Genomic DNA, 27,383 nt, shown 5'->3' with positions numbered 1-27,383 from the left:
TTCTTGCTGCAGAAGGAGCTTTCCAAGAATGTGCCCGAAATGCGTACAGAGAGAATGGAAGAGGACTTGAGACTAGGGCTCAAAACATTTCTCTCTTATAAGAATGGCAAAACTGCGCATGGATATTTCAGATTAGTTTTGGGCCTAAACATGCCAATAACATCTAATCTCTTTCACTGGAAACATAGGCAGAGGTCATGCTACTGGGGTATTGCTGCTACTACTATTTCTTTAAAAAAAATTGATAGCCAAGGTGACATACCAGTTAGAACATTGGACTTGGACCTGATTAATAAATTAATTGTGATAATAATTTTAATATTCCTCTCAGAGGGCTACAATTTCCAGAGTGGCTTAACAACCAATTCACAATTCAGGTTTTAGAATTCATACTCTGTCTCACCCCTTATATTAGCTGCCATTTATCTGTGTTAAGTAATTTATACATAGGTGCTGCTTCAAATGTATTACCTGCTTAATATTTTTAGGTAATGCACAACACAAAACAAACAAATGTAGAAATTATTTACACTCAAGCTAGGAAGGAAGGCAGGGCCCTGAATAAATTTTCAATGTGCCCTATTTTTATTTTTAAATGAAACAGTAGCATTTAGTAGTAGTAACATTTGACAGCATTTATGGTGGTTGTTTGAGGGGCAAAAAATGTACAGTTCGTATTGTTTTCCTCTCAGCTTGTGCTTGCCTGCTTGGAGAGAAAGCATGGCTATTCTGAAAGCATGCAGGTTAGAGAAAAAAGACCCCTACAAAGTTTACAAGGCAAAACTATTTCTTTTTTTTTATTATTTCCAAAAATGCATAATGTACCTCTTGATTGTGAAAAACACCTCAAAACTGTTTGCAAAATGAAAATGAAAATAGCAGTAAAAACTGTTAAAAACAACCTTTAAAATGTTTTAAAATAATATTTAACATAGCAGTAGACTAAAAAGTGATAGAAACACATCAGCATATCTGTGCCTGGACAGGCTTGCCTAAACAAAAATGTTTTTAGCCAAAAAGGGTATAGTGAAGAAACATGTCTGGTGGTCAATTGTTAGGGAGTTCCAAAGGTTGATTGCTGCCAAACTAAAAGATCGATTTCTTACAAATGCAGAAATGGGTATCATGTATTACATGTAACAGTTCCAGGTATAGCATATACAGTCGTACCTTGGATCTTGAACTCCTTGGCTCCCGAACAATCGAAACCCAAAAGTGAGTGTTCCAATTTTCGAACGATTTTCAAAATCCTGCAGCTAATCAGAAGCTGTGCTTTGGTTTCCGAACATTTTGGAAGTCGAACGGACTTATGGAATGGATTCCATTTGACTTCCAAGATACGACTGTATATTTGTGACTGGGGAAGCCCAGCCAGATGGGTGGGGTATAAATTATTATTATTTATTAAACAGATATTTTGGGGCTACTAAGCATGGAGGGGAAGTTTGCATATATTTATTAAAAAATAGAAGTTCTTGGACTACTGTGTAGGATCTCTGCACAGACGGGAAACATAGCTGTGCCGGCAGCACGCAGGTTAGAGAAAATACCTGTGCAGAGTTCAAGAGGGAAGGCCAAACGGGGAGTCGCTTGGCTCCCGGTTCGGATCTCGGCAGCCGGCTCTCTGCTTAAGGAAATGCCTCTCAGGCCCGTTGTTTGCAAAGCTGCCAATTATTGGGGTTAAAGCCATCTGTTGGCTGATGCGGACAGCCCATCACTTGTTCATCCTTGGCGTCGCCATCTCAAGCAACAGAGGCTCCTTCCTCCTTTTGCCTGTTGACTCCTTTCTCACTCCTCCTCCTCCTCCTCGCTGGCTTGCCTAGTAGAGACGTTACTTTCTTGACAGTGAGACAATTTCTTCTTCTTCTTCTTCTTCGCTGGGGTGGGCGCAGAGAGAGAGAGAGAGGCCCTCCCTCGCTTGCCGTGTTCGGTGCTTTTCTCTCGCCTCGCCTCCCCCCCCCCGCGCCTCTCAATTATTTCCCCCCTCACAATTAACGTTCTCCTAACTTGACACTCCTACCCCCCCACCCGTTTTGGTGCTGTCAACCGCCACCCCCCCTTTTCTCCCTATTAATTCCAGACATTAATATTTTCTTTCACGCAAGTGCTGCCGTTCACCCGTGAAACAGTTTGAACATTATGTAGCTGTCAAGATACCTAGGGATTACCCGGCGTGCTTTGCCTCCGTAAGTGACACCGCCGAGGCCCTGCTTCTGAGATGTTTATTTTGAGAGTAAGCTGACAAGCATGAAGTCCTGATCCCAGGGAGGCAATCTCATTTAATTAAAAGGCTCTTTCATTATAGTTCGCCTCCCGCCGCCCACCCCCCCTCAACCGCCCGCCAACCCATCCGTCCCACCCCCAATGCAAGCTTAAAAAAAGAGAAAACTAACAGAAACCACAAAAAACCTTCGTTTTGCACGAACGGCATTGTTTTACAGTAAGGGAAGGCGGGGTAGCAGCCGTGGGGGTGTAAAACTTCCAACGTTTATGTGAGAAATGCAGAATATCCCCACAGAGAATTGTTTTTCTCCCCTTCTCGAAGAGGAGAGGTTATTTGGGGATTGAATATTGCCTTAGCCGAAAAAAACATATTGTCTCTGTTCATTTCCTTTATTCTTCTTTTTAAAAAGTGCTTTGTTGTGCGGTTCTTGTTCCATTTAAGAAACAGATAAGCGAATGCGTTTGGACCAACCTGCCTTCAATCTCCTTATTCGTGTTTTCATTCTACCAGTTGCTTCCCTGGCCTCCTCCAGATATAACCTTTTTAATGTAGTTAATAGTTGAGGGACTTCTTCTTCTTTTAATTATTATTAATATGCTGGCAGCCTCTGCTTATCAGGGAGATAAAGGCCGGCTCTTCTCTTGAGCCTTCTTGTCTCCCCTTCCTTTATTTTATTTTTAAGAAAGGAAAGAAGGGACTGGAATATTTAAGAGAAATTAACAATAGAACGTGAGGCAAATCACCTCTGTTCATCTCATTTCTAAGCGTTGAAACATCCTCTGGAAGGTTATTGGAAATGCTTAACGCTCAGCGGTATTATCTGTGGAGCTTTGCCCTTCTGTGAATGTGCAATGATGGTACTTCTCTTCCCCTGCATAAAGGGATATCTGGTTCTAAGATGGCTGATCCACGGGAGCCTATGGGTGCATTCACACCACATATTTAAAGCACTATGATGCTGCTTTGGCTTTCCCACAAAGAATTCTGGGAGCTGTAGTTTGTTAAGGGTGCTGAGTGTTGTTAGGTAAAGGTAAAGGTGCCCCTGACCTTTAGGTCCAGTCGCGGATGACTCTGGGATTGCGCGCTCACCTCACTCTATAGGCCAAGGGAGCTGGTGTTTGTCCGCAGACAGCTTCTGGGTCATGTGGCCAACATGACTTAGCCGTTTCTGGCGCACCAGAGCAGCGCACAGAAATGCCGTATACCTTCCTGCTGGAACGGTACCTATTTATCTACTTGCACTTTGACGTGCTTTCGAACTGCTAGGTTGGCAGGAGCTGGGACCGAACAACGGGAGCTCACCCCGTCACAAAGATTCGAGCCTCTGATCTTCTGATTGGCAAGCCCTAGGCTCAGTGGTTTAGACCACAGCGCCACTCGTATCCCTATTCCCCTCACCGAGCTGCAGTTCCCAGCTTAACAATCACTCCCTCTTGAGAGGGAACTCGGGGAATTGTAGCTCTGTAAGGGGAATAGGGGTCTCCTAACAACTGTTAGCACCCTTAACTACAGCTCCCAGAATTCCTTAGGAGGAGCCATGGCTGTTTAAAGTGGTATCATAGTGCTTTAAATGTATGATGTGAATGGAACGTGGCATCTCTCTCTCTCTCCCTCCCTCTCCCTCCCTCCCTCTCTCTCTCTCTCTGGTTGAGGTGGGAATGGACAGGGCAGAGATGTGTGAAAACATACAATGATGGAAGCAAAGCAGTATGCCCCCCCCCCAAAAAAAACTGTTACAGGCACCGGCAATATTGAGAGCAGAATAGCCTTGTCCCATATTCAGCCACTCAACTGCTTCAATCTGAGGGACTGGTAATGTTACAGGTGGAACAGAATACTGTACTCATCCCTCACTTGCAAGAAATCAATCCATTTGAAAACTTGGAAACCAATCAGAGGTTTTCTTACAGTCAAGTGGCACACAAATTTTGTTGGACAAATAGTGCCGAAAGTGGTCGTGCATTAATTATTAATTATTCCTTACAATATATTTATATATCTTGATAGTCAAAGCAAAACAAACCTCAGTGTGTTTCATGGAAAGAATAAAACAATGAAATTATCAGCAAAAAAGCCCAGTTAAAAACAAGAATTCAAACCTCCAAAAATAATAAAAACCAGCAATAAGCTGAAAGCCAGATCAAAACACATTGTCAGCATTCTACCGGTATATTTCTGGGTAGGCTTGCCTAAACAATTTTTTTTTAGCAGGTGCTGAAAAGAGAACAGCAGAGGAGCTTTCCAATCAGCAGGGAGTTCCAAAGTGTGGGTGGTGCCACATTAAAAGTTTGGTTTCTCACAAATGTGGAACGAGTAACAATGCCAGTTCCATGTCTAACAGCACTGATACCACCATAATCACAAATCACCACGAATGTACAATAAAAAGGACATCTGGAGAGGTCCCTTAATTAACTTAATCCTCTTCTCATTGTAGAGTGCCAAGATACACCGTTTGGGAATTACTGGTTTAACCTGATAGCTGGGATAACGCTTTCTAGATCAACTGAATTTTGTTTCATTCTTCCTTGTTCAGGGACGAGTGATCCTTATGTGAAGTTTCAGCTGAATGGGAAAACGCTTTACAAAAGCAAAGTTATCTATAAGAACCTGAACCCTGTTTGGAATGAAACGGTCATAATTCCAATACAGGCCCTTGACCAGAGACTCTGTGTGAAGGTAAGCTGTTGATTGGAGCTGACGCCGAATTTTGCATAAAATGGCCTTGGGGGGGGGGGGAAGCTTGCTTTTGACCACATTAAGCTAGAACCTCAGGTATGACAACCCTATCTGGGTGCTGATAATTTTTCTTTGACGATCCATGCTCTGGCAACCCTCCTTTCTGGATTGCTGCAATGCATTGTATATGAGGTTGTCTTTGAATGTCCCTGTTATCAAAATGTTGGAGGGTATGGGAAGGTAGTCGAGGAGCTTTACTTGGGCCCCATATTTAAAGCAGTGTTATACCACTATGAACAGTCATGGCACCTCCCCCCAAAAATCCTGGGATATGTGGTTTGTGAAGGATACTGCTGAGAGTTATTTGGCAACTCCCTTTGCAGAGCTACAGTTCTCAAAGTGGCTTGACATCTCAGCCCCCATCTCAGAGAAGAGTCTGGTTATAGTTATGCTAGATTTTAGTGTACATTTGAGATTCTCATTTTAAATGGTCTTAATTATAATTTGTTCATCCCTCCACGAACACATGTTACGGGTGGCTCGTAGATAGAATAAATACACAAATAAAACCTCTCACACCTAAGGAATTATCTTTGAGATGTGCTGTCTACAAGCAGATGGCATCTTGAAAATGCAGAACAGATGATGTTCTCGACTGACATTCATTCAATTTGAGAATGGCCTCGGAACTTTGCAATTCCCCTCTGTGTTTCTTCTCTGGGTTAACATATTTGTAGACAGAATGAGTTTCTACCCAGAGTGGCCATAGACTAATCTATTCTAGCCCTTCACCCATAGGTAGAGTTTACTATATAGCAACCCCCAGTCCATTTCCTGCATATCTAGATAGTGTTAGGGAAAATTCTGGGTGCGAGGCTGCTCAGCCACCCAGCTTGTCAGGCAAGAGCCCGCGGTCCACTGTGGAATAAAGGAAGGAGTCCAGCCACCAACCGGAGCAAAATAGCAAGGTTCAAGCCAAGACTGAACACTGAGTTACAAGAACAGGGTTACAAGAACTTTTAAAACTTCCCACCTCAATCCCATAATACATTTCAAAAGTGTCATTCCTACATCATAGTTACATACCGTAGCTAAACGTCAGAAAAGGGGAGGTACATACAATATTAACATACTGGTAAACAAGATTAACGTACGGGTAATGGTTCAGAGCAAAAGTAAATGTGTGAAAAGTACTGGGAGGAACTTCTTGAGTATTCATACGAAAAGAACAATAAGGTCCTGGTTTTGCCTCTGGGCACTTCCTGGAGTCCCTTTTCAAGGGCAAAATAGCATTGGAATGGAGGGAACTGGAGTTGATTTTATATGGTTTTTAAAACTAGGTAAGTTCCCTGAGCTGTCAAGTTGAAATGATACGGTTATGCATAATATTTATAACATTTAACAACTTTAAAGATGTGTCTTCCCCCCGTGATTTCCATAACAATAGGTTCTAATTCTCAGCGTAGTTATTTTCCCAATGGAAAGAAAGGAAGACCAGACCAGCACTTTCTCTGGAGTGCCACTTTTAATAGGAAGGAGCTAGATTTTTATAGTATTTCAAAAGCCTGCCTAACTACCAGTGGTTATAGGAGAGGGGGGAAACCAACCCAAATCTGTACATAATAGGCAAGGTTTGTATTCCTCTGTAAGCAAGTTCATGATTTGCATGCAGAGAAGGCTTGGGGTTCATTCCCTGGCATTTCGGGTTAGGAAAGACATGTTTCTGAAACTCTGAAACTCTGCCAGTCTGTGAAGATAGTGCTGAGCTAGATGGAGCAGAATCATAGAATCGTAGAGTTGGAAGGGACCCCAATGGTCCTCTAGTCTAACTCTCTGCAGTGCAGGAATCTCAGCTAAAGGAACTTGACTTTGGTACAAAGGAGCTTATAGTCCTAACTTTCTGTTGAAAACTGTCTCTTATCCATAGAACAAGCCCTCGTAATAGTAGTTGCGAGCACTGCCTATAGATAAAAACACCTATTTCTGGGGATAATCTCAATGAATAGTTTTAACTATCGGTATGTTAGGAACCATCTGTCTGAGGGTGGCAAAGGCAAGCTTTATCCCTTAAAAAAAACAACAACCAGCAACTTTAAAAGTTAACAGCTTGCCAGGTTTTCTTATTTCTTTTGAGTATTTTTCAAAGAAAAAAATGTGTTCATGGTTTTTGTTTGAAACTTCCAAAACTGCATTAATAATAATAATAATAATTACAAATTGGTTGTTGTTTTGTTGACAAAAGTGAACAAAATATATTGAGGGTTTTTTTGGGGTGGGGAGAGGTGCTATGAATATAACTGAAAACTTTTCAGTGGCTTGATTTACTTACTTATTGTAACATGAAACCATGGTTTGCTCAACAAACATTGGTCTCTCACATGAGCAAACACAGGCCAATTTGCTTCTCCAAAGCTGGGTTTGTTTTCCAGTTGTCTGCTGAATATCTGAACTGGGATAGCCAAAAAAGCATTACTGAGCAGCCATGGGATCAAACCAATGCCATAGTTGGGCTCAAACCAGTGCCAAAGTAGAGTTTAAAGCAAGCCATGGTTTGTAAACAAAAAACAAACCCTGGTTTTGCATCATTTCAAGTCAACAAGCCAGGTTAGTCTGCTTGGTTTGGACTCCCGGACCAGATTTCTACTTCCCTTAATAACAGAAAGTTTGACTGAGAACTTGGAGTCTCAGTTAACATATCTGCTACAAGACAGCGACCCTAGCAGAACACTGCTAGTAGCAAGATATTTGGTTACAGTTCTCTCATACAAAAGGAAAAATGGTTTACTTCATGATTACTGAAAATCTGTTCTATTACCCGATTTATAGCGGAAACTTGTCGAAACAAACGTACTGTTCCATCTATTTTATCCAAGGAATTATTGCAAATTATATCTGTTTATATGTATTGAATTTTTAAGTCCTTTTTAAACTTTATTTACTCTTGCTTTATTTTATCCTGTCTTGCCCAGTGTTTTTGTACATTGTGTTGCATAAGATTATATTGTGGGCCTTTGGCCGTAATAAAGATTTCATTCATTCATTTCATAGTCTGCTTGGTTCGGTTCACGCATTCAAACAAGCCACACACTAGCTAAACAAACCACAGCTTAGTGTTTTGAACCAGGCCAATAAACAGCAATAAAAAATGTGACCAACTGTTGCTTTTCACGCGAATTGCAGAGCCGGATGTAGAACTAAATGAGAACAAATAGCTCTTTTATCTGAAACGCAGAAATTGTTTCCAGGTGTCCAGATACATATTTCTTTTTCCTCTTCTCCTGTTTCCATATGCATCAGGTGTATGATCGAGATTTAACCTCTTCAGACTTTATGGGTTCAGCGGTTGTAACTTTGGGTGAACTGGAGCTGAACAGGTATGCTTAAAGCTTATTAAACATTGATTTGATTAAAAAAAAATCCTTCCAGTAGAACCTTAGAGCAGTGTTTCCCAACCAGTGTGCCTCCAGATGTTTTGGGACTACAACTCCCATCATTCCTGACCACTGGTCTTGCTAGCTAGGGATGATGGGAGTTGTAGTCCCAAAACATCTGGAGGCACACTGGTTGGGAAACACTGCCTTAGAGACCAACTAAGTTTGTCATTGGTATGAGCTTTCGTGTGCATGCACACTTCTTCATGAATTTTTAAATTTTGTTTTGACTACGGCAGACCACCACGGCTACCTACCTGTGATTTGATTTACTTAGGGATGCTGGTTATCCATTCTGTGAGATTCGAAATGCTACAACTTACAGAATTCTAATTTAGCCTGCTGAATCTTCTCTATCTTTTTTTAAAAAATTAAGCTATGAGGAATGTGTAAACCCTTCAAATTTACAGCTTGCATTTGAATTTCAAGGCGATATATTTAGAAATTTGATATTACGTTTCCTCTAAGACTCTTAAATGAAGAATTGGAAAATTGAAAATAATAATAATGAACTCCACCCCACCCCCACGCCAAATTAGGACAATGATAAGTGCTTAGGTACCTGAATTCATATGAAGTGGAGCCTTGGTTCTTGAATGCCTTGGTACTCAAACATTTCGGCTCTCGAATGCCGAAAACCTGGAAGTAAGTGTTCCTGTTTCCGAACATTTTTTGGAAGGAATGTCTGATGCAGCTGTTGGCTATTGTTTTGGAGGCGCCTGAGATAATTGGAAGCCTTGGTTTTCAAATGTTTCAGAAGTCAAACCATTCGGAAGATCGAGAACCAAGGTACCATTGTATATTTAATATACATATTTCAATACCCTGTATAGGTCTGTACATTTTTTTTTTACTTGTGCCAATACCCGTTCTCAAATTTATGAAAGAAATATTTCAAGGAAATTCAAATTAGAATTTTGTTAATAATGTTTGCCTCTAAATTCATATAAGCTCTATGGTACACAAAGTGTGGGTGCAATTCTAGGTCACTGTGATTCTACCCCCATCATTCAGCCCAGACACTGAGGTCCACTTCTGAGGCTCTTCTGGCGGTTCCCTCACTGCGAGAAGTGAGGTTACAGGGAACCAGGCAGAGGGCCTTCTCGTCAGTGGCGCCCGCCCTGTGGAATGCCCTCCCATCAGAGGTCAAGGAAATAAACAACTATCTGACTTTTAGAAGACATCTGAAGGCAGCCCTATTTAGTGAAGTTTTTAATGTCTGATGTTTTATCGCTTTATCATCATCATCATCATCATCATCATTTATTACCTTGGCCTCAAAACTTTGTCCATTCTTCTTTCCATTCCCTTTGGTCTCTCCTGCAGAAACTTGCCTTTTTCTTTACAATGACTGCTCTAGAACAGGGCTGGCAAAACTGTTGTCCTCCAAATGTTGTTGGACTCCAATTCCCATCAGCCTCAGGCAGCATAGCTAATGGTCAGGATTGATGGGAGATGTAGTCCAGCAAGACCCGGAAGGCCAAAACTGCCCAACCTTTGCTCATTTAAATAATATGTAAATCATGTACATTAATAGTAACAGGCTATGGAGAACAGAAATAGCATCTTAGTGGCACCATGTAATAGTTGGTGGCTGTCTGCTGTGATCTTTAAGGCAGTCTTTGGCTAAATAAGCTCTTCTTTTCTGCTTTCAGGACTAGTGAGATGACCCTAAAACTGGAAGATCCAAACAGCTTAGAGGATGACATGGGTGTGATAATGTTGGACGTGAGGCTTGCTGTGAAACAGGGAGATGTTAAAAGAAATGTAAGTGGTTCAAGAGATGGTTCTCTTATACTTCCACAGGAAAAATAACTGCCATCAGGACAGGTGCGAAGATGGGCAAGCGTATCTGGTATGGAGGTAGGTAGGACAGGTGCACTGCATTGAGTGGGGCCCTACTCTGTGCAGTGCCAGAGCACATGATTTGCATGCAAATGATGGTTCCAGACACAATCCCTGCCTGCTTCTTTGGAAACAGCAATTTAACCACCTGCCTCTCCCTTTACTCCTTGCCATAGCATTCCCCACCCCCCTAGAGCTCAACAAAGCCATCCCTCCCTCTCTTAAAGGTAAAGGTACTCCTGACCATTAGGTCCAGTTGCGGACAACTATGGGGTTGCGGTGCTCATCTCGCTCTATAGGCCGAGGGAACCAGTGTTTGTCCGCAGACAGCTTTTGGGTCATGTGGTCAGCATGACTACGCCGCTTCTGGCGAACCAGAGCAGCGCACGGAAACGCTGTTTACCTTCCCGCCGGAGCAGTACCTATTTATCTACTTGCACTTGACAAGCTTTTGAACTGCTAGGTTGGCAGGAACTGGGACCGAACAATGGGAGCTCACCCTGTCAAAGGGATTCAAACAGCCGACCTTCCGATCGGCAAGCCCTAGGCTCTGTGGTTTAGACCACAGCGCCACATGTGTCCCTCTCTTAGACCAAGCCAAACCTCCACAGCTCACCTGGACTGCTTGCCTGAGCTTCCCACCCAGCTTCCCATCCTGCAATGGCTCAGCGGTTCTGAGAGTCCAGTTTTCACTGCCACCTGTCTGTGGCCAAGCAGACTGCAGCATGATGGCATCATTAGATTTTCATTATATGTAATAATATAACATAGTAGCTTAAAAAAATTGTATTTTTTTAGTTCGTCTTTCTAGGTCTCCTTTGAGACATTTGGTTGAAAATGAGTTTGAAATGAAATGAAAATGAAATGAAATGTAAAATGTTCCATCTATGCAGGGCCTTTCTGATAGCATTTGTACAGCTTAAGAATGTGCAGTGGTACCTCTGGTTATGAACTTAATTCATTCCAGAGGTCCGTACTTAAGCTGGAACCGTTCTTATCCTGAGGCGGGCTTTCGCTAATGGGGTCTGCCACTGTGCGCACACCTCTGATGCGCGATTTCCGTGGGGCAAAGTTCGCAACCAGAACCAGCTACTTCCAGGTTAGCGGAGCTCGTAACCTGAAGTGTTCATAACCAGAAGCGTTTGTAGCCAAAGGTACCACTGTATGAGCTCTTCTCAAAGGCTAGGCTTAGTTGCTAACTATCTCCACCTTTTTGTCCCTTTCTGCTTCCCTCCTCCTGTGCCCCATGGATGCTCTGTTTGGGGACGTGACAAACAGAGCTGGATGAACCGAAGAAAGCGTTCTACCCCCAAGGTAAGTTGCCTGCCAACTCCCCTCAATGTGCACCTGGAATTCTTGCAGTCTTCTTCCCCTGTCTTCTTCCCAGAGTTACTGATTTGGGTAACACTAGCACACTGATGGAATTACTGGAAAGGTGGGTGAGTGGAAAGGGAGTGTTCCTCTTTTCTCCATTATTAACAATATTTGGCCATTCATTTATTCCTCAGAATCCAGATGATATTCTTCCCAAAGTGTTTTCCCATCCTTTCCCATTTTTTATTTATGATTTTCAGTTACTTTCCAAATCATTTTAACATTTCCTAAACTCAACTTCCTTTCCCCTCTTTCTGCAGTTCCTTAAATTTATTTTTTTACATTTCCTGCATATTCTAAATTAACTTACTCATTTATTCAACTACTTTAAATATTTACTCTTATAAAACTGCAGGTTATTGCAATAATCCTGCCGATGTTCTTATCTGTTTACAGTTAGTTTGTAAATATTCAATAAACCATTTCCATTTTCTATATAAAAAGCTTGTCATCTTGATTTCTTATTTTTACAGTAGGTTTCACCATTTCTGCATAAGTTTTTTGTCCATTCTTCTTTCGTCGGGACTTCTTATTCTTTCCATTTTGGGGCAAATAGCATTCTTGTCGCTGTAGTCACATACATGAATGAATTTCTATACAGTTTGGGTAGTTATGCCCCTATAATTCCCAAATGGAAAGCTTCTGGGTGTTTTTTTTAAAAAAAACCCACAAATGTTATTTTAAACATCTTTTTCAATTCATTATATATCATTTCCCAGTAAATTTTAACCTTGCTGCAAGACCACCACATATGATAAAATAAAATAAAACCATTCCAGTCGCACCTTAGAGACCAACTAAGTTTGTCATTAGTATGATCTTTTGTGTGCATGCACACTTCTTCAGATTCATACCAATGACAAACTTAGTTGGTCTCTAAGGTGCTACTGGAAGGATTTTTATTATTATTTTGTTTCAACTACAGCAGACCAACACGGCTACCTACCTGTAACTAGAAAAGTACCTTCTTTCTCTTTACATTTCCAACACTTATTTGATTTTGATTTATATATTTTTGCCTATTTTATCAGTGTTTGATATCATTGATAAAACATTTTCATATAGTTTTCTCTTAAATTATAGCGTGCTGTGAATTTTATGTCTGTATTCCACAATCATTCCCATGTCTATTGCCCAATGTATCATTGAGGATTCCCCCCACCCTTTCTCAAAGGAGTTTAGGGTTGGCATCTCAACCCCATATTTGATCTCTGCAACAGCCCTGTAAGGTAGTGCTGCTCTCTTCAACCAGCATTCAATTTTGCTTTATTTTCCTTGGCCTTGGAGAATCCCTCAAAAAGAATCCAGACTTCTAAGCTCTGGTCTTCACAGTCCATCTAGTTTAAAGCCCACCTCCATCTCTCTCCCTTTTTTGGTGGTGTTATTTCTGTTTCTTTAAAATAAAATAACTGAGACAAAACTTTTGATAGATTGCTCAGTTTGCAAGGTTCTGGCAAAAGTCCCAAGATCTTTCTCCCCCTCCCACCACCGCACACAAATGAAATTTAATGGTTTCCAAATAGGGTGAAGCAAGTGTGTTTAGCAGAGGCAAAGTTATTATTTTGCAAAAACAAAGAAGAGGGGAGAAAGCAGCAGAGGGGAAACTCCAAACCTTTTGCCTTTTTCTGTTGCTGTCACTAGAGGGTGGAAGAACGTCAGTACTTCATACAGAAAGCAGAGTTTGGGATCTGGAGCGAGCTCTTAAGACAACAACTCCTGTGACCATCTGAGAGGCAGTAAAGGATTTCCCAGAAAGACTACCTGGGCAACACTTGACAAAGCCATATTTCCTGGTTTATTGATTTTCTTGCCACACTAAAAAAAACAACCACTGGCTTTGTACATCAATAACTTTCTTTAGTTGGGAAATGCCAGCTTGTGGAAACATTACTGGCTCTTTCCCACCTCCCACCCCCATTTTTCTTCTTCTTTTTCATTTTTTTTAATGTGTGTGTGCGCGCACATGGTGGAACATAAAGGCTGCAAAAGGAAAATTGTGTGCTGGGGGAATTTTGGTATCTCAGGGAGGCACGGGAGGTTATGGAAGTATGGTCTGGAGGAGTCTGATGGGGCAGAAGAAATGAGGATGGACTGGATTAAGAGACCAGAAGGAAATAAAAAAAACAGACCCTAGCACTCTAATGGATCCATATACTTGACACTGGTGTATTCCCCCCACCCCCACCCCCCGCATCACCTCCACCGCTGTAACACTTCTGACATCTGACAATGTATTAGAAAGAGGAAGAACTCAATATTATTTTCTCCATTTCTGAACGAGGTGACATGATAGAAGTATTTAAAATTACGTATGGTATGGAGAAAGCGGAGATATTTTTTTTCACTCCCTCACTTTATCGTAATACAAGAACTCGGGGATGACCAATGAAGCTGAATGTTGGAAGATTCAGGGCTGGCAAGAGAAAGTACTCGTTTACACAGTGCATACCGAAACTATGGAATTGGCCAGCGTCTTTGATGGCTTTAAAAAAGGATTAGACAAAATAATGGGGGATAAGATCATCAGTGGCTGGTGGCCTCATCCATTAGGCTTTTGCATTCTTATTTTATTTTGTGAATCATTTATTCTGTGTATTCAGTTATTATGGCCCCTTTAAGGACATACTGTCTCATTTATAGACGATGCTTTGTTTTTGAAGCTCTCTTGCACAATGCAGCTGAAAGGGGAATCCTGTAGTGGTTAAAACATCAGGTTTAGTGGTAGGGCATTTGCATGCAGAAGGTCCCAGCTTCAACTCTCAACATCTCCAGGTAGGACAGGGAGTGTGTCCTTGGCTAGGGATCTGTTGCAAATCATGGTAGACGATGCTGAGCTAGATGGACCAAGGATCTGGCTTGCTATAAGGCAGCTTCCTATGTTCTCAATCTAAACACTATCACAGGAGTGTCATCTAGCCCAGCCCCCTGCAATGCAGGATCACAGCTAAAGAACGCCTAGCAGATGGCCACCCAGCCTCTGCTGAAACAGCACCAGTTCAGGAGAGCCCACCGCCTTCCGAGGGAGTCAGTTTCACTGTTGTACAGCTCTTGGTGTCAGAAGGTTCTTCCTACTGTTTAGTTGGAATCTCCTTTATTGTAATTTGAATCCACTGGTTTGGCTGCTCCGCTCTGGAACAGGAGAAAGCAAGCTTGCTCCATCATCCATGTGACAGCCCTTCAGATACCTGAAGATAGCTATCATCTCACCATATTCCTTTTCCAGGCTAAACATACCCAGCTCTCTGAACTGTTCCTAATCAGACTTGGTTTCCGACACATTATGATTTGGGTCGGAGTTCTCTGCACCCATTCCAGCTTGTCAATACTGTACCCTGGCTTAAACTGTGGTTCCCAGAACTAGGCACAGTATTCCAGGTGGGGTCTGACCAAGGTAGACTAGAGCAGTACTATGACATCCGTCAATCTGGACATTATACTCCCGTTGATGCATCCTAGAATAGCATTAGGGTTTTTTTTGCTGCTGCATCACACTATTGACACGTTAAGCTTGTGATTTACTAAGATCCTTTTCACATGTACTGCTATGAAGTCAGGTATCCCCACATCCCATAATTGCGTATCTGCCTAAGTGCAAAACCTTACATTTGTCTCTACTGAAATTCATTTTGTTAAGGTCATGTTGAATCCTGATTCAACCTTCTGAGGTGTTAGCTACCCCTCAATTCCGTAATCCAAATCATTTATAAAGATATTGAACACCTCCAGGCCTAGAACAGAACTCCATGACACCCTACGTGTCATTTTTTTGAGGGATGACAAGGAACTACAGTGGTACCTCGGTTTAAGTACACAATTGGTTCCGGAAGTCTGTAATTAACCTGAAGCGTACTTAACCTGAAGCGAACTTTCCCATTGAAAGTAATGGAAAGTGGATTAATCCGTTCCAGATGGGTCCGCGGAGTACCCAACCTGAAGCGTACTTAACCCGAAGTATGAGTGTAATTGGTTCTGGAAGTCCGTACTTAACCTGAAGCGTACTTAACCTGAAGCGAACTTTCCCATTGAAAGTAATGGAAAGTGGATTAATCCGTTCCAGATGGATCCACGGAGTACTTAAACTGAAAGTACTCAAACCGAAACATACTTAAACCAAGGTATGACTGTATTAGTGGGCACTCTTTGGGTTGGGTCAGTCAACCAGGTACAAATGCACTTAACAGTAACATTGTACAGCCCACATGTTACCAGTTTCTCTGCAAGAAAACCATGAGAGACTTTGTCAAAAAGCCATACTAAAATCTGGATACATTACATCCACAGCATTCCCCTGATCTACCAAACTTAAAAGATTAGTCTGGCTGCTGTACCTTCTCTTCCAGCAGGGTATCCACCTTACACTTGCTGTATGTGTAGCTTCATGCATCAAGCAGGGAAACGAACAAGGCTTAGGTCAGGCACCCCCAAACTGTGGCCCTCCAGAGGTTTTGGCCTACAACTCCCATGATCCGTAGCTAACAGGACCAGTGGTCAGGGATGATGGGAATTGTAGTCCAAAACATCTGGAGGGCCGAAGTTTGGGGATGCCTGGCTTGGGTGCTGTTCACTGCTGCTCCTGCTGCCTTGCTGTGTATGTCTCTTGATCCTACATATGTGGAAACACAGCACTCTGGGCCTCAACCTTAAACTCTCCTGCTCTCGCAAACACCCTTGTTTACTAGCCCCGTTCACAAACTTTTGTTGTGAGCTCCCATAGACTCAAGAGCAGCTGTGATAGAACTGGTGGCTGCTGGCTTCTTGGGAATTATAGTTCTGTGAAGAGTAAGCTACCATTCCCAGAATTCTTAGGAGGCAAAATGTCATTTCAATATGCTTTAGAGTCATGTTCTGTACACAGCCTAAATGCAAGTATGCACAAATATGACTTTATATGTTGTGTGAGTGTGTTCAGGAGGGAGAGCAAGATGAAAATGTAATCGCACTTGAAGAACTCCAGTGTTCCTCTAATATGATCTCCAAATCAGAGGTCAATTTTTTTTTTAAAATGAAACGTCTTCTTCCCTCTTTTCCCTCACACCCCCTGTTCTCTGAGTCTGGATTTCACTGACAAGGAAATTACTTCAAGAAATGATCCAACATTGTGTGTGTGTGTGTGTGTGTGTGTGTGTGTGTGTGTGTGTGTGTGTTGTTTTGCCTCTCTGGGAGTGAGTTTCAGCTATCCTCTCCCTTCTCCCATCTTCAGAAAAGAAAAGAAAAAAGAGAAAGAGAAAAAGGTGAGGGGAGAACAGGCTAGGATTGGAGGGGAGGGGGGGCCTCACTTTGGATTTTAAACACAGTGAGCTTCGCACATCAAACAGGGCTGTGCTTTGCGCTAAAATGTTCAAAGTACGGTGGAGAGAGATAAAGGGCTTTGATGGGATGTGGATATTTCCCAGGGACATTGCAAGCAATAATCCAGATGTTCTTCTGTAACGCAACGAGTGTCCGCGGATAGACCAGGAGGTCCCAGCCAAGTGCAGCCTGCTGGAGGGCCTTGGCCTCTCCTCTCTCATGCTGTTCTGCCATATGGAAGCAATCCCCCAGCCCCTTTTAATGGCCAGCCTCAGATTCCGTTTTCGCAGGCCTCACAGAACCTAAGTGGGCCTGTTTTTATGGACAAGTTAGAAAGAAGCCTTTCCAAGACAAACATCCAATTGCAAGGGGGGGGGGGAAGAGCGGAATTAGGACATACCAAGCCGCAAAATTATTTTAGAGCATATTTCACGGAAGCGGGGCTGTTTTTCTTTGGCAATTGGCAGATTGTAGGCTTGCCCTTTGATCCTTTGGGGACATTTCCCCCATTTCCTTTTAACAAGGGGGAGTAGAAGGGTGCGGGGGGGGCGGCTAGAGTAAAAGAAAACGGGATTTCAAATAGTTTGCTGCTTTTAGGGAGAAAACGATCAGTGGGGACTTTGAAGTATGTCCATGGGAACGGGCAGGCTTTTGGGTTTTTTTGTCCTGTGAGACAAAACCTTAAAAAGAAAAAGAAAAAGAAACTCTGCAGCTGGATTTATGAAATCTCTCTCTCTCTCTCTCTTGTTAAAAAAAGTTGGAGTTCTTAGCCTCGGTACAAGGAAAGTCAAGATATGTATTTCCAATGGAATGCCGTGCTTGTATAGACATAAATGGATCTGTGTGTGGGATTATAGAAGGTGTGGGTGCTTAATTTACAAGAAAAATTTCAGCATGCTATGTGCATGTGTCTGGGAGAGAGAGTGCACACACAATTCTCCTGATTAAGACATTTTGATAAAGGTTTGCCAAGCAACAATTGTTTAAAAAGGCCAGTCTCTTTTCTGAGCTTTTCCACAGGTATTGATTTATATAGAGGTGCTCCACGCATGCATAAACATTGCTTGATTTTTTTCTATGCTTGATGACTGGGTAAGTTAGTGGAAATTTTGTGAGGCATTGCATTTGAGCCAATTAGAGAAGTTCTGTCTCTGGTGGCAGCTGTTAGTGAGCCGTCACAGATATGCAGGTCACCATGTGATGTTACCTGCAGTCATCAAGTGAGAGAGTGGGGGAGAGAGAAAGAGATTTTCTGTAATGGCTCTGAATATCATCTTGACACCCTGGTCTATGCCCCTGGATCATGGCTAGCACAGTCAGGGTTAGGACATTCTATTTGGTGGTGGCCAACTTGCTGAATGTCTTGCCAAGTGAGAAGTGAGACCTATTGCTATGCTGGAGAAATGCAAATACATTTCCTTCTCTTGAGCTTCTAGTTAATGAATGTGTTACTTTAAACCACATGATGACTCTGCTTGAGCCTCTGTGTCTCAGTTAAATCCACCCCTAAAAGCTGAGCCACTTTGTTTGTTCTCTCCAGACAAGATGTCTGCTGCTTTCTCTCTCTGATCTGCACTCATCCTATAAATAGTTCCTGCATGAATAAAGCCTTTGAACTCCAGAAACAGTACAAGCTTATTAGAAAATTGGGGCTTTGTGGACACTTGGCACGCTTTGCACCCCACATCTCAGGATTTTTTGTACTTTTCTAAAATACCTAAAACACTTTAACACAGGCCTGTCCAACTGGTTGATCGCGATCTACCGGTCAATCGTGGGATGTCCTTAGTAGATCGTGGTCGATCGCGTAATCCCTCCCCCCAAATCTCAGCAACTCTGGTCTCCCCCCCCTAAAAAAGGTTCAACAACATTGGTCAATCCAATGGGTAGATCACTGCCAGTTTATTTATAGCAGGAGTAGATCACAGTCTCTTGGAAGTTGGACACCCCTGCTTTAACACATCGATCTAATACTGGTACCAAAAGGTATAGTTTGACAGATATTGGCTTGATAACACTTTCTGGCCATGGCCTAGTGTCCAACAACAACAACAACAAAATTAATTAGTCGCTTTTTCTTGCCAAAGGCAACTCAAAGTGACTTACATTTACCTCTTTATGCCTTCCCTCCTAGAACAGAAAATTTGTACTTTGATCTGAGTTTGCTCTCCGATGCAGTGCCCAAGGAGTGTCTATTTAAATAACTAGAACAATATTTCAAGGAAATTGATTTTCTAGACACTAGCATTCCCATGCGGTGGGACACAATGAAGGCCATCCAGAGAGGGCACTGCATTGGTTAGGCAATAAGGGGGAAAAGAATATGTGTTCAGGAAACTTGCTTAATCACCACAGAAATTAAAACAAAGTGCTCTAGTGTAGAACAGGCACTGCAAATCTCTTAGATTTTGAAAACAGCCTGGTCTAACCTAAAATTACTTAATTCATTAAAATTACTTAGTTCAGCTAGCCCAGGCACCCCCAAACTTTGGCCCTCCAGATGTTTTAGACTACAATTCCCACCATCCCTGACCACTGGTCCTCTTAGCTAGGGATCATGGGAGTTGTAGGCCAAAAATCTGGAGGGCCACAGTTTGGGTATGCCTGATCTAGCCCTTCTTTCTACTGATCCTGTGTGTGTGTGTGTGTGTGTGTGTGTGTGTGTGTAGATGTATGTTTGCATGTATACATTTTTAAAAACAATGTATACCCAATGTATACATGGGAAATTTATGGAATTGTGCTTGTCTCATCTTTTTTCAGGCAAGTGTCATTCGATCCTTGAGGCTGACGGATTCCTGGCGGAAGGGTCAGCTGTGGAATGGGACGGTGACCATCGCCTTACTAGAAGGGAAGCACATCCCTGCAGGGGGCATGACACATATATTTGTTTTGTTGAAAATGGGAGAGCAAAAACACAAGAGCAAGGTAAGCATGCTAATGGAAAGGGCTAACCACTGATGTTTGTTTCTCTTAAGCGTCTGGTGCTGGTGGCGGCAGTTGTGTGCGTGACCGCTCCAACAACTACATACCACTAGATATTTAGCGCATATTCTGAAATGATTCTGAAATGCCAGCACACAGCAAGGGAAGTTAACTATGAAAGGGCCAAATAAAGCATTTTGTGGATAGCTAATCATGGATGTTCAACTGTGTGTTTTTTGGTTTGTTTGTAAACTGAAATACAGCTCATTGCGTTTGTATTGTGGGTGCTGCCAACTTCTTTAGAGCTGAGCGGGTGTTTAACCCTTGCCACCCCATGCCATTATCAAGATTAAATGCAAAGTAACACGTCGTCAGGCTAGGAAGGGGGGAGAAGTTTGACTCAGTTGGCATTTAATGACAAATCCACCTGTTTTGCACTTTGCAACACAGTATGCAAACTGAAACACCAAAGCTTTCCTTCAAAATTTGCACTTTCACAGTGGAGTTCTCTAGTCACATGATGTGTACAGTAAATGGTTTAAGTCATGCTGGCCACATGACCCAGAAAACTGTCTGTGGACAAACACTGGCTCCCTCGGCCTGAAAGCGAGATGAGCGCCGCAACCCCATAGTTGCCTTTGACTGGACTTAACCGCCCAGGGGTCCTTTACCTTACTTTTACCTTTACAAATATGTGTAGCAGGGTAAAGTCTGCATGCTAAGCAGATGCTCTGCCATTGAGTCATGGCCATTTTCCTTCAGGAGCAACACAACAGTTTATCGTACCTGCTTCAATATGGCTACCTCTCGGCGTGTTTTACATTTGCACACCTGTTCAATTTGTGTGTCAAAGATTTAAGTCCTCCGGGGTCGACTGTTTCCTGCACCAGTGTTTTCTGCCCTTAATATTGATTGTTTTAGATTGTATTTGTGTTCTCTCCCCCTCTCCCCCTTTTGTTTCGGCAGATTGAATTTTATTCATTTGTTTGTTTTAACGAAAGCAACAACCTTTTGAAAGAAAAATAAACCTTGTAACTGCATGTTTTCTAGACACTTTGTAAGAGTGCAAATCCACAGTGGAGGGAACAATTTGATTTTCACTACTTCTCTGACAGGAAGGATGTGTTGGAGATTGAGATCTGGGGAAAGGATAACAAAAAGCACGAAGAAGTTTTGGGAATGTAAGTTTTTTTCCCTCTCTCTCTTTAAAAATGTGTTTTGTGAAAGCCTTGAATATGAATGAAGATGTGGGGAGCAAAATGTGGATTAATCTCTCTTGCTCACTCGTTCACTCGCTCTCAGTGTATTTATTTATTTGTTGCATTTTTATCCCATCTTTTCCTCCAATAAGCTCAAAGTGGCATATGTGGTTCCCCCCCTTCCTCATTTAACCCCCCACAACAACCCTGTGGGGTAAGCAGGCGCGTAGCAAGGGAGGGGCGTAGGGGGTACGCCGCCCCTAGCTCCACTCTGGCGGGGGGGCAGCACCCCCGGCCCCTGGCCCGCTTCTCGCCTCCTCCACCCGAGCAGAGTGCACTACAGAGCAGGTTGCCAGGCCGGCGCCGGCAAACCACGAGCAAGCCATTTGCCGCCACCGCCACTGCCCTGCAACCCACTCCATAGCGCAGCAGTGCCAACCCGGACAGATTGCGCCGTCTGGGCTCGTCCTGGCGTGTGCGCTGTGCGCCGTGACATCACGACGCATGTGTCAGGATGCAGGATGCATGCGTACTGCGGAGCCCCGCCCCCAGGGGGTGCCGCCCTGGGCAGCCAAGCGGCACCATTTGCCGCTGGGGGTAGATCAGGCTGAAAGGTGGCGACTGGCCCAAGGTCACCCAGTGAGCTTCATGGCTGAGTAAGGATTTGAATCCTATCCCTTCCTGAAGATATCAGTGATTGAACCTGGGACCTCCTGCTTATGAAACAAATGCTTTTATTACTGAACTGCAACCCTGCAGTTCGCAAGGGATTACCGTATTTCTCTGTGTATAACACGAGGTTTTTTGACCCAAAAACAATGTCAAAAATTGGGGCTCGTCTTATTCACGGGTAATAGAGTGTCATGACATGCGGTTGGTTGTAGCTGGGAGCTGGAGCTGGAGATTGCCAGCGGCATTTTTGCAGTTGATTGGCTGCCGCTGTGCCAATCAGGCGGGCGATTTGGGACCACTGGCGGCGAGCTCATTCCTTGAATATTAGACTGACGATGCCTTTTAGTGCCTGCTGAATACCTTCCTCTTCCAACAAACCTTTTAATGGGAGGTCTTTATCCCAGTTTGCACCTGTACTTCAAATTGTTTTTATATTTGTAATTGTTTGCATATATGGAATTGTTTTTACATATGGAGTTGTGTTTTTAGGCCATGTGTTTGCTGTGCAGTCACTTGGAGATATTTTATGGGACTCGTAAATGAAATCAAATCAATAGTGAAATGAGCATAAATGTTTTTTTGAAACGATTTACAAGATTCTAGGCATCAGCAAGGCAATGGTATGAAATAAATTTATGTGACGTCAAGTTAAAATAAAAACTAATTATCTGTATGTTTTAATATCTCACTCTCCCACCTCCCTTTCTCTCATTTTAATTTTATCAGTGTTTAATTACTTTGAAATTATTGTTTTTTCCTATGCTTTTAGCTGTTTCTATTTTATCTGTAAGCTGCCTTGAGTCCCTGTCTGGGAAAAAGGCAGGTATTAATAAGTATAAATATAAATATAATAATATTAGTAATAATAATAGTAGTAGTAATAAACAACTAAATAGTTTAAGTGAAAGTTTAAACAAACAAGAGAGAAAGAGAGATGAAATGTCAAGTTTGGGTGGCATCTGATATATTCCTGCTGATTGAAACCATCAGGTAAAGCAGGGTTAAATGGTGCTTTTCTCCAAGGGGGAAAGATTTTTGTACAGCCACTAACTATTCAAACCATCTGGGATCACTCAGACCACAGCCCAGACTTGATTGCACAGTTTTGCTAAGGAATTGCAAACAGAGTTCCCACCTGTGCCGGGACAGCAGATCCCACTCGAAACACATTTGCACGCTTAAAAAATAAGTGATTAAACTTTATGCGATCCAGTGGTACGAAAAGACTCAGTTAAGAAATGCAAACGCATATTGAGTTTTAATGTGGCAATCCAGCTGTTTAATTGCTTGTGTGTCTAATTGTTTACACAGCAGTTTATCTCAGTGCAATGCTACAATCCGTTTGCATCCCCCCCCACCTTGTGAGCATCAGATGGAATGCAAAGAACCCAGCAGTGATCGTTCCAAAATGGTCTCCCCCAAGGCGAGGGACTCGTAACTCTGCTGTAATGTCTACAACTGTTTACTGTATGAGTTGTTGTCCCCTATGTTACATCTCCTCAGACCTCCTCTAGTGGCATGTCAGCCATGCAGATCAGGGGTTGGGATGCTGGAGAAATCCAAAGCAGTTTGCATTTAAAGACAAGGCTCCCCAATTTGTACTTTTAAAAACCCAAATCTTTAATTTTATTTGCATTTATCTGAATTTTAAAATGTTGTTCTCCAGCAAAGTCATGTGTACAAAAATGCAGAGACTGGGGTAAAGTGTGTATAAAAATGGATAAAGGTAAAGGGAGCCCTGACCATTAGGTCCAGTCGTGACCGACTCTGGGGTTGCGGCGCTCATCTCGCATTATTGGCCGAGGGAGACGGCATACAGCTTCCAGGTCATGTGGCCAGCATGACAAAGCCGCTTCTGGCGAACCAGAGCAGCACACAGAAACGTCGTTTACCTTCCCGCTGTAGCGGTACCTATTTATCTACTTGCACTTGGACGTGCTTTCGAACTGCTAGGTTGGCAGGAGATAAAAATAGATATAGCAGTTTAAAAGAAGGTACAAAAATTCATTAGATTAGGGTAAACGGCTTTGTAAACATGTGTATATCAGAGGGAAAAAATGTGCATGTTAGGAGAAATTTGCACTAAAGTGTAGAAGAATTTTTCATGAGGACTTTTTTTTTTTAAAAAGTCGCAGACTGATGTGAAAATGTGGAGCACTGCATTTAGGATTGGGAAAATGAGAAATGGGGAAGAACTGAAATTGACAGATTTGCCTGTCTCCAGCAGGGGCAAGATGACTTACAGAATTAAGAGGCAATCTGCATAATATTCAGTTCTAACAAAGAGGGAGGTGTGTCACTCTCACCTTGACAAGCATTCATGGGGGAGGAAGGGGAGAATTGGCTTTCTGGGAGGTTTGCCAGCCATTACTGATAAGCCTGGGGTGGGGAATCTGTGACCATCCATTCTAATGCCCATCATCCCTGGCCATTGTGTATGCTGGTTTGACCTGATGGAAGTTGGGGTCTATCAGGATCCGAAGGCCTACAAGTTCTCCACACCTGTTTTATGTGATTGAAAGATGACTTGGTTGCATGTCTCTACTGACGAAACAAAACCTAGGGAGCAGCCTGAGTCAGACTACCTAGCTCAGTAAAGTCTTCTCCAACTGGCCAGGGCTGTCCAAGGTTTCAGACAGGGTTTGCTCCCAGTCCTACCTGAAAAGGTTATGGATCAAAGCATGCTAAACAGATGTTGTACCACTGAACTATGAGCCTTCCCCAAGTATGTTCAAGTGCAGCCTTTTAAGAGCAAACTTTCAGTTTCTTGTGCAACTGGCAACCAGTTCCGCAAAGATATAAGCCAAGAGTCGCTTCATTCCCTTGGTTTAAACACTTAACGAAAGCAAATACTTTGAATGACTTGCAAATGGATTGCTTAACCTCCATTTTACTCCACCGTCTTTTCCACCTGGAATGGCATTAGCTAGAATGTTTCGGGGGGGGGGGAGGTAGAGGTTTTGTGTGCCCACCCTTCCTCTCCATAACTGGCTATTTAGAAGTAGAAAGTCTCTGCAATTTAGAGCAGATGGCTGGCAACCACTGTGGTTCTACAGCTGGAAAGGGATCAAACTGGAGTAATGTGTGCCCCCTTTTACCTATAAGGAACCCAACTGGGGGGAACCTCTGAGGATTTTTTTTAATGGCTATTAAGAAAACACCTAAACAAGTTTTTGTTTAAATGAAAACCTGTCGACGGGCCTTAAGCACCAAAAGGCTGTTCCAAAATCTTCCCATCTCTGCCTGTGTTTGGAAACTCAACTCCCACTGCATACCATGGCAGCAAAACTCTTTCTCTTCGAGTCTCTTTCAGTTGGAAGATGCAAATGTCTGCTTAACTTCTTCCATAATAACTTAAATCTACAGAGATTCTTGAAAAGTTTCCCCCATGTATTTCCGAGTAAAATGTATTTTAATGCTTTCACTCCAGGATTTTTCACAGCTACAAGTCTCTCCCTTCCCAATTCTTGGGAAATACATATATGTTTTCGTTGTCCTCCTCTTTTTTCAAAAAAGTATATGACACATATATATGTTAGGGGTAATGTAAGTTGAGTGGTTGATATTATCCAGCTTCACGAGGAATGTACACATCATCTGCCCATAAAGAGGGAACTGGGCATGTTTTCTGCTTAATATACATAATTCCAACAGGTCTTTGGGAACATCCATATGTTGCCTGGGATATTACCCTAACATAAATAAATCTTTAAAAATTGTTTGTGTGTGTGATGAAGAAGGTGTTGGAGACCCTTCTCTGGAACCCCCAACTATCTGAGCTTTTCTTGATCTAACTCACTTTAAAGACAACTGTGCACATTGCAAGAAGTGTATAATGGATGCTGTGTATAGCAATCTATAGTACAGTGGAGCCTCGGTTTACGAACACGATACGTTCCATGGAGCCATTCGTAAACGGAGGCGTTCGCTCCCCGAAGGCACGCTTCTGCACGTGTGCTTCTGCGCATCCGACGCTGTGGAACCCGGATGTAAACACTTCCAGGTCTGCAGCGTTTGTAAACGGAGGTGTTTGTAAATGGGACTGTTTGTAAACCGAGGTACCACTGTACTGTGCTGATGTTCTATCCCGTGATTTCCTCGACTATTCTTGCATCGATTTACAAGAAAGAAATTGCATTCAGAAATTATCAAAGGAGAGAGAAAATGTTGGTGAAATTCTCACATGTGGAGTGCAGGGTTTCCCTCCCTCATTCACCTTCCTTTTGTGGTTGCCAAGGAGCCTGGCCCTTGCATTGTGGGGCAGATCCAAGATGTCAGCCAGTAGAAGGCTGATGAAGGAGCTTGAATAAATCTGCCAATAAGGATTGTAGAATAGCCAAACGAATGAATCTAACTTACTGACTTGTCAAAGTCTTATTGCTCCTGACAATCATCCTTTGATGGGGTGCGTTCAGAATTGAAATTAACTTTCCAACAGAGTATCCACTCAGCCCTCCCAAGATTATGTTTCGATCAATCACCCTAACATTGAATGCAGTGGCCAGGGGGTGTTTGAGAGTGTCCTTTCTTTCATTCTGCAAATCATCTCCCCAATGATTTTCATCCTGCAGTCTCCCTGGGTGCTTGTGCTTCAGATGTGCAGCTTAGGGTGGTGCTATTGTGAGATAACTCCTCCCATAGTGCTTCCCAGATCAGGAAGCATGGGCCACTGGAGAGGCTGGAGAAATGTTTACTGGTACGTAAACTCTTCTGCAGATGAAGAAAACTTGTGTGTGTGTGAAATTGGAGGGCAGATTTCAGCACAGCACTAGTAGTACAGTTTGCATGTTTTCTGAAACGGCTGCTGCACATTAATTCCAACCCCCTTTGCTTCTTTTGGTTTTAGGTGTAAAGTTGATGTTAGTGCGCTCCCTGGAAAACAGGCCAACCATTTGGAATTGCCCTTGGAAAAACAGCCTGGGTCCCTGTTGATGGTGATCTCTGTCATTCCCTGCTCAGGAGTTTCTATCTCTGATTTGTGCGTTTGCCCTCTGGGAGACCCCAGTGAGAGGAAACAACTTTTCCAGCGATATGTGAGTTTGAAGGCCTCCCCTTCTCCTTAAGGAAAATCAGGAGTGTGTGTGTAGAAGGGAATTGTACCAAAAAATGACGTCAAAGCCCAGATCCTAATCACATGTCTGTTAATGGGGGAATGAAATATATCTCACACTAAATAATATGGCTGGTGTGACTTAATCAATTGTCTGTACAGTTAGCCCCAAGCCATATGGGTGGTTTGCATCAAAACAGTAATTTCCTTTACTATTACAGAGCAGGAAAGAGAGAGAGAGAGAGAGACGGTTCTTTCTCCATCTTCCCCAAATTTGTTTCAGCTCTGTTTGGCTCTTCCGATGTGACAATTAGCTATCAGATCAAGTTTAGTTAATTATAGAATGAGAATGGGGAAACTTTCCCATCCAAATGTTATTCGACTCCTGTTCCATCAGCCCAAGCCAGCAGGGCCAATGGTATGGGATAATAATGGGAGTTGCAGTCCGACAATATCTGAAGTGCCACATGTTGCTCATCGTTATACTAGAGCACTCAACAGGAGTAGCCTGTGCCACTTAAGTAGGGTAGGTCACTGGTTTTAAATACATCCTCCTTGTGGCGAAAAGAGGGGCAGATAAGTAGAAAGCATAGCCTTCTTGTTGACATGCTTGCCTTCTATATGCAGGGAGCCCCCCCCTTTTTTTCTTCCAACTAGGGAAAACGTTCAAATATGAAATTCTCCCAAACATCCCC

At 42.7% G+C, this 27,383-nt stretch overlaps 1 protein-coding gene across 6 annotated transcripts in view; it reads left to right on the top strand.

Moving 5' to 3' along the window:
- The window catches only part of MCTP2 (multiple C2 and transmembrane domain containing 2), a 130,145-nt gene that overhangs the window by 37,472 nt on the left and 65,290 nt on the right, over positions 1-27,383 (top strand). For all 6 annotated transcript variants that reach the window (XM_035130470.2, XM_060282414.1, XM_060282416.1 and 3 more), the window contains 7 exons: positions 4,761-4,903; positions 8,201-8,277; positions 9,990-10,101; positions 11,458-11,493; positions 19,606-19,770; positions 20,818-20,948; positions 26,485-26,671. In XM_035130470.2, coding sequence (XP_034986361.1) covers positions 4,761-4,903; positions 8,201-8,277; positions 9,990-10,101; positions 11,458-11,493; positions 19,606-19,770; positions 20,818-20,948; positions 26,485-26,671 — 851 coding nt within the window. The remainder of the gene's footprint in view (positions 1-4,760; positions 4,904-8,200; positions 8,278-9,989; positions 10,102-11,457; positions 11,494-19,605; positions 19,771-20,817; positions 20,949-26,484; positions 26,672-27,383) is intronic.

Source organism: Zootoca vivipara, chromosome 14, assembly GCF_963506605.1.
Source record: "Zootoca vivipara chromosome 14, rZooViv1.1, whole genome shotgun sequence".
In the NCBI taxonomy this organism is placed as follows: Eukaryota; Metazoa; Chordata; class Lepidosauria; order Squamata; family Lacertidae; genus Zootoca; species Zootoca vivipara.
Note: the sequence above shows the minus strand (reverse complement) of the source record. Positions and strands in the feature narration are given on the sequence as shown.